This window comes from Octopus bimaculoides, chromosome 5 (assembly GCF_001194135.2).
Source record: "Octopus bimaculoides isolate UCB-OBI-ISO-001 chromosome 5, ASM119413v2, whole genome shotgun sequence".
In the NCBI taxonomy this organism is placed as follows: domain Eukaryota; kingdom Metazoa; phylum Mollusca; class Cephalopoda; order Octopoda; family Octopodidae; genus Octopus; species Octopus bimaculoides.
The window spans coordinates 22,178,968-22,187,195 of NC_068985.1; the positions used below are offsets into that span (position 1 = coordinate 22,178,968).

At 33.2% G+C, this 8,228-nt stretch overlaps 1 protein-coding gene across 1 annotated transcript in view; it reads right to left on the reverse strand.

The window, feature by feature from the left end:
• Positions 1–8,228, reverse strand: part of LOC106883080 (uncharacterized) — a 441,666-nt gene that overhangs the window by 329,776 nt on the left and 103,662 nt on the right. The window contains exon 2 of the mRNA XM_014933964.2: positions 6,539–6,614. Within this exon, the coding sequence (XP_014789450.1) occupies positions 6,539–6,598 (60 nt within the window). The 5' untranslated portion in view covers positions 6,599–6,614. The remainder of the gene's footprint in view (positions 1–6,538; positions 6,615–8,228) is intronic.

Consider the following 8,228-nt stretch of genomic DNA (forward strand, 5'->3'; position numbering starts at 1 on the left):
CACAGACAAGCATGCACACACAGACAAGCATGCACACACAGACAAGCATGCACACACAGACAAGCATGCACACACACAATTATATATTAATTTAAGAAGTACATATAATTTTGTTGACATACTTATGAGCATTATTTAGTAAACATTTATATGCAAAACAAGTGTAATGCTCTCAAATGAGAAAATATAAGTATAGAAAAATCAATTTCCGAGATGATAATAATTTCCATTGCATATTTCCCCTTATCCTTACTCCATTGGGATTTTCAGTAGTTTTAAGCAAGCCATAAATTTATATACAGACACTCCCCTATTTATGAACGGGATAAGTTCCTGGAGTTTGTTTGTAAGTCCAAATGTTTGACATTATTCCTGTTGATACTTAATACTGTACACAGCATTGTATAAAAGTTTTGTTTGGTACAGCTATACTACGAAAATATTCAACATATTTTACCAAGTTCTATAGAGTATTTTGATATATAAATAGCATAAGAGTAATAATAATAACAAATAATAATAAAAAAAGCTATTTATACTGTTACTGTAATTTCTTTATTCATGGCACTGTCTTGCTTACTGGCACTGATGTTGCTTGCTGGGATTTAGTTGAAAGATGATAAAGGTGGAGATAGAATGTCCTTAGAGTATGAAGAACAGCTGCTGGGAATAATTTTAAAGGCTGTAATAAACTCCTGTGTGAATATACTGTAATTTTCTTGTTGGTCTTCCCCTCAGCTCATTTTGAAAAATCTATCTCAAGATATCTGCGAAGTTAATTTTTACTTTTCTTCAAAGCAGGCGATAGCTTTGTAAACAGCTGTAGATACTTTCATAAATCACTCAGTGTTTGAGTCCTGAAACTCAAATGAGGTTAGTGTCTTCTCAATCATGTTGGAATCTCTAGCAATCTGCTTAAAAAATTCCACTGTGGTTACCATATCAACACTGGTAGTTTCCCTGCTCACCTTCATATTGTACAAGCTTAAAACAATTATGGTTAGTAGTAAATGTTTTTATATTAACATTTTCACAATGTTTAGCCCAAAAATATATAAAGAGAATTATGTCCTTCTATTGAATTGAATTAAGGCTATTAAGCACGAGGCACTTTCACAGATATGTTAGTCTTGTCTTCTGTTATAACAGACTCTGATCATCTGAACTAGCAAAACATTAACCACTTTAGCCCAAATTTGTCCAGTGTGCTCATCTCTCACTTTCTCATTATCTCTACTGTATCTCACCTCTTTCAAAGCTGGCATTCAACACTTGGCTCAATCTTTCCTTCCTAGAACTGCTTCCAGCAAGAATCATGAACTAGCTTGTGTTTCTCTGACCCAGTTCAAGGCAGTTGGAAAGCAATTTCAGTTTAAAAAGACTTTATGAACATTGAATATGAAAAAAATGTGAATTATTATTTAAATGATAAAAGGTGCAGACAGACATGAGATTGACCTTTTTCCAATGAAATAAGCAAAAATGTAGGTGAATAAGATTGACAAGTTTGAAAAACTGTGACACTTCAAATCAAGAAAAAGTAGATTAATATGCAAGATAATATATTAAGTATGCCCTGTTGTACCACTATCAATAAGTAATGCTATAACCACTGGGACTCTAAAAGATATCTGTGAGAGGGTGTGTGTGTGTGTGTGTGAGATGGGTATATTGTCGTCATTTTATAATTTTCATTTCACAGATGCATATTGTTTGTTTTTGATTTTGTCAATTACACAGTATAGTAGGGTCAGTTAGGCACTGTCTGTAAAAAAAAAACAACAACCCATAATGCAATTCACTCAACCAGAAATTTGGAAATGACATGCTGTACTGCTTGGCATTCGCACCTGAAGCTCCAATATGAACATTTCAGAGTGTTTAGGTGTCAAGCTGAGGACAGTACAATCTGAGGATTTGTGCCAAGAGTGACAAAAATCAAACATCCAGTCAACATCATGGTGTTTGAGGTGATCACTAACAATGGCAACATTGAGTCTCACATGGCCTGAGACTCAACACAAAAACCTACATCAAGTGCCTGGAGGAGGTAGTGCTGCCCTGGGTGAAGAGGGTGGCTGCTGGAAGACTATGTCTGGCAACAGGACTCTGCACCATGCCACACAAGCAAGAGAACCCAGTCATGGCTGTCAGACAATTTCTGCAACTACATCACCCCTAACATCTGGTCACCTAACTCCCCAGACAGCAACCCCCTTGATTATTATGTGTGGGGTGCATTTGAGCGAGAGACCAACAAAACTCCTTGTAACATCAAAGATGAACTGAAGGCAAAGATTATGGCAGCATTCACCAACTTAAACAAGAAGACAGTCCAGAAGAGTTGCAGGAGATTCTGAAGTCTGGAGGCTGTGGTTGAAGCCAATGGCGATTTTATTGAATAAATTTACTCTTTAATATTTTAAGATATTTTAATGTAATTTTGGTAAATATATCTGTTAAAATGAGATGTCGGTGTTATTTTCATTTTTGTGTAATTTAGACGACAGTTCTTCACCACACCCTGAAGTGACTTTATATATAAGGGAACTGTGATTATGTATATCAGAAAAAATCTATATAAGTCAAAACAATTTGTTGGCCTTTTATGGTTTTTATAATTATTTATGTTATATAATATGTTATGTTATATAATATGTTATGTTATATTATATTCATAGTATTTAATGTAATATTGTAATATAAATAAATTATTGGATTGTCAATAGTATATCTCTATATTTAATTTATATATATACTAGCAGTATAACCCGACATTGTCCGGGTGTGACTTATTACGCCATCTACGATAAGTCTTGCTAGGTGAAAATCAACTAAAAAAGAAAGCCTTACAACGAAAAAACCCTTATGATGTAAATATGTTCATAATTCAAAAGACAATGAAATTAATAGGGCAAGTCTGAAGGCTGTTTTGTGTAACATTATTAAGTGTACGTAAATTTCATCCATCTAATTGGCTATACAAATGCTTGTGCAAAACCACTTTTTGCACTGCCCTGATTATACATAGCAGGGTAATCCCTTTTTGCAGGAGCTAGGATGGCAATTTCTGATGAAGCAATTACTGGCGATCTGTTGCTACACAGTTCTGCCAGAATTCTATCAGATTGGGCAGTAGATGTTGATGCACCATTTTGCATTATGTTCAAAGTAGCTTCTGGAATGTGGTGAATTGCTGCAGTCTGTTGCTGTCTTTTTAAACCGGTTGCTTTCTTTCCCCAGCAAGCTGGTGCCGTGTAAATGGCACCTGTGCAATATAGTCATGGCCATTGCCGGTGCCATGTAAATGACACCTACCCATGAATTGTAGTTATGGTTGTCGCTGATGTCATGTAAATGGCACCTGTGCCAGTGACACACAAAAAGCACTCATTACACTCTGGAGTAGTTGGCATTAGGAAGGGTGTCTAGTTGCAGAAACCATGCCAAATCAGACTGGAACCTGGTGCTGCTTTCTGTCTCATCAGCTCCAGTCAACCATCTAACCCAAGTCAATATGGAGAGCAGATGTTAAATGATAATGTTGATGATGATGATGATGATGATATATATTCTGAAGATACTATAACTATCTTTCCTTCTTTATCAAACTTCTTTATGTAATACAAGTAACATACTCTATTACTTTATTAACTCCTGTGTGACATACACAAATTATTTGTTAGTGTATGTGTAGAAAAAAACGTAGAAAAAAACGTAGAAAAATATCAGCGGACTTTTTCAACTGTTGTGGATAATCTGTGAGTTTGCACCATGAAAGTTCCTTTCCAAGATGCAGGCCTGAACAAGAGTTTGTTTGTGGAAGACTAACAGCTGCCCATGTATGCAAGTCTCCCTTCCCTGTGACACTGATGTTGTCCAAGGGAATGGTACAGCTGATACAGGTTGGCCCCAGTATCATTTCATGTCTTGCCTTCAGAACCCAGTGAGTCAGAAGAACAACCATAAGTCATCCTGTTCAATGCTCTAACAATTCCACCAATCTACTGCAATGGTAACTCTCTCTCTCTCTCTCTCTCTATATATATATATATATATATATATATATATATATAGAGAGAGAGAGAGAGAGAGAGAGAGAGAGAGAGAGAGAGAGAGAGAGAGAGAGAGAGAGAGAGAGAGAGAGAGAGAGAGAGAGAGAGAACCTGTGTAAAGTATAGTCTCTCAAAAATTTAAGAACATTATGAGTAAGGTCACTGTGTACCGAGTTTATGATCAGGTTTCAATACCCAGATGTAGCTATTATTTCACTACATCAGTACTATTTATGCTCTTGGAAAAAGTGCATATTTCACAATTTCTTCTCTAAAAATTTGGAGATGGCAACATGACACCACTCCACTGTGTAGCAGCTGCCTTGCTCTCAGTTTTCCCAGAAATGCTGACTTATTTCAATACAATAACTCCTTGTATTAATATTGAGTTTACACCCATTTGTCATCTGAAGCCTCTGAAAGGAATCATGAAGTTATTTCCAAAGATTTTTGTGGAACATTCCCAAAAGACTCCATTTTACAAATATCACTCCTATTGAAACCACCAACCTAAGTTGACTGACCTTCACTCTCTCCAGACTTACTCAATTACACCAGTTCACATTCAGTTTCATATTACTTAATTTTACAGTTTCTGTCCATACAAGTATTTCTTCCATCAGATACACCTTTGTTCCATATTCTATTCCTTTCTTTAATCAAAACTGTATCTCTGTTCAATTCATGCTGCTTTAGCAATCTGTATAATGAGTAATAAACCTGTTCTTATAATGTTTGGAATCTATTTCTTATTTCATGCAACTCTGTTAACTTTATTTTGTGTACCACCTTTTGTGAAGGTTATTGCACGACAATTGGTGACTCTCAGAATATATCTAGTTACATATTTAGACACAATAACAAAATCATAGCAAAAAAACATCCAGAAAATGTATGCTTTTATAAAAGGGGTCTTATTTTAAGTACTGATATACTGATATGTACATAAATTCACAGTAGTAGGTAAGTTCCCCACCAACACCACACCCCACCCTTGTGTTTATAATATTTTGGTTTCAGCCTTTAACCTTTACATGTGTTGCATGTTGCTTCATGTGATTACTGTTGATGACTTTACTTGCAGTTACATTTAAAAAGAATAAAAACATTTAGCTGAAATAATTCTAATCATTGCCAATACCATCGAGCAAAGCCACAGAAACATAGATATCACAGCAATATTATGTTTCTCTAACCTTTGCCTGGAACACACACAACTACTTGAGCTTTTAAATTATCACTCTCGATTGACTGATGATATATAAGCAGCATCTGATGAAAATTAGGATTACAGCCAACCAATAAAGAAGTGTACATACATGGTTTGCACACATGGAAGGCATGTAAACAGAAATTCATGGGACTGCATAACGTCACAGGTGCATTTGTTTCATAGCAGAATCAAATTCTGCTTAAACAGTCATGCTTAAATGCATGACACCGTTAACACATATTTGTTGACAACCTTGATATCTATATACTGCATAGTAATTTGCTGTTGTATGTGTGTGTGCATACATGCATGTATTTGCATGTGTGTGTGTGTACATATATGCATGTATTTGTATGTGTGTGTGTGTTAATGCATGCTGCCAACTTTAAGTCCAGAGTAAGTGTAAGTAGGTAAGTTGCATGTGATTTTTTTTTTTATGATTTACAATATTCAACAATGAATATTATGGAAAATATTTTACTATTTACCAATTTAGTAAGTCTGTCTGAGTAAAACGTGAAAGTTTTACTTCCCAAAATATTTATGCTGTGTCTTGAGGCAAGAAGCAAAAATTTTCTTAAATAACTGTAAACAGCTATAGCTTCAAAAGAGAGTTTTCTGTAGTATTGAAGCAAAATTCTTCCAAGAAAGGTAAATAATTTACTTCTGATGTCCATCAAAAGAGAATTGTTTATTCAACTTGCCTGATAAAAACCAATTAAGTGACTAATCATGTTAACAACAATTAACATAATTTTCTAAACAAACTTCATCTTTAGAAAGTATGTTTGTACTATTTACACTATGTAGCTATATGACATTTTAATTGGTTCAATCTCTGGTTCTTATCAAATGTTTTATTTCTAGTTACAACCATGATTCCAACTGATTTTGAACTAAGAACCTTTATTTTGAAAGTAAGGCTAGAAATACTCGTGTCCACTAAATCACTGGCTGTTGCACTGCCTTTTAGAAATAAAATGTTTAGTTCAAATCCAGTCTCTGGCTATGTACATATCCAGAAATAGAAAAAAGAAATAAAATCAAAATATGGTGTTGATATAAATATTGTAATACATACATCTAAAAATATATATTTCTAAGTCCAGAAAGTCATAATCTTAACAACAAACCAATCTCAGGCATCTAAACAGTTAATGCTGTTGCTGTAAAGTGAGAGAGTGTAAGAAATATGCATTATATCTTGATAATAGCTTTTAGTTAAATTTTGAGTTTGTTTTTTTCAGTTTTTACTTAAAATAAAACTTACCTGTGGTTGAATATCATTTTCAAGGCAATTAGTTCCATAGATGAGGCCAGACTCATCCATATTCAACTTGACCGATCTATAACAAACATAACAATAATTGTTAATTCAATATAATTGCTTCCCAAACATATAATTTATGCTAAAATTTTGAAGTTAACATCAGTAAACATATACCTAAATGGAAATCAGTTCAAAGTATAAACATTTATTTTTGCAATTCTTGATCAATTGCCAAAATCGAATGAATGACTTGTAATATTGCTTGTGGGAACAAAAGTATATTTTGGCTACAAATCTCTTTGCAAAAAGAAAAAAAAGAAAGAATAGAAAATACATAGATGAAAATGTTTAATGAAACAAAATAAAATCAAAGATTAGAGGATATAGTTAAGGTTGGAATCAAAATTATTAGTGACAGGGAGCATTTCTGAAGATAGAAAATTCAGTGTCCAAATGAATTCTATTCTGTATTTTAAAACTAAAAACATGGTGGATATGATTTTTAGTAAGTGGTTCAAGAGTTCATAAATTACATTGCTTTGTTTTCTACTTCAGTTTAATTGGTGGAAAAATATGTTCTAGGCCTCTTGGGAAAATTATCTGTGATAGACCAGCATCTTCTACAGGAGTAGATTTAACTCTAATTTACTAAACAGAACCAACTTCAGTGCTAAACATTAATCTCAAAACCCAGAGATCGAGATACTCATGCGAGAAGCCTTTCCAGTGTAGTTACTTGATCTGCTTATGTAACAGCAAAATCTCACTATTTATAGTATGAATGAGTTTAGAATAGAATACGAAGCAAAAAGATCTGTCCTATATGACTTTGTAGTTACATTATTTATCTTATTAACTTCTTTATTTTATTATAATTTAGTCATATAAACAACAATGGTGTTAATAAAGATATCTATGAAAGAAATGTGTTTTGAATCACTAAATATCATCAGCTCAGCTCATTAGTATGTATAAAGATGCTGACTCATCTCAGTGCAGAAAAGTATAAAAAAAATAAATAAGAATGGTGATGTCAATGACTTCAATAAATTTACAGTATCTTTATGAGCTGATACTATTCAGTCAATATAAAGAAAATAACCTTAATTTTTTTCTTAAAAAAGATTATTCATGAGAATCTTGCATGCCAAATTCACTAGAGAATTAAATTAATTCCTTAATAAGTGTAAGACTATCAATAATAGACTTATCAAGCAACAACATTCAACAAGATTACAAGTAAATGCTACTTAGCTGTTTTCCTAACAGACATCTAAATCCCTAGTAAAATGCAGTCATACTTTATATTAAGCGAGATAAAGCTATTAATATAGTCTAGGATTTACAAACATTCAAATGAAGCCGTAATGCAGTAGAGTCATCCCAATAAATCTACAACTCAGACCTTTGCACTATAACCTGAAGTTGACTCACATGGTGAAGCCACCAAGTGGTTATAGTTTTGTCCTGTTTCATAGATACAATTAATTATATGATAACAATGGGAATCAGAAGAATCTAAATATATCAACCGGAATAATGATAATGATAATAATAAAAACACTAAATAAATAAATAAAAAGAACAATGTAGATCAATATAAATGTGAAGAGTGCTGTTACAGCAGCAGTCATGACAACTAAAAGATGGATAAGTGTATATATATATATATATATATATATATATATAT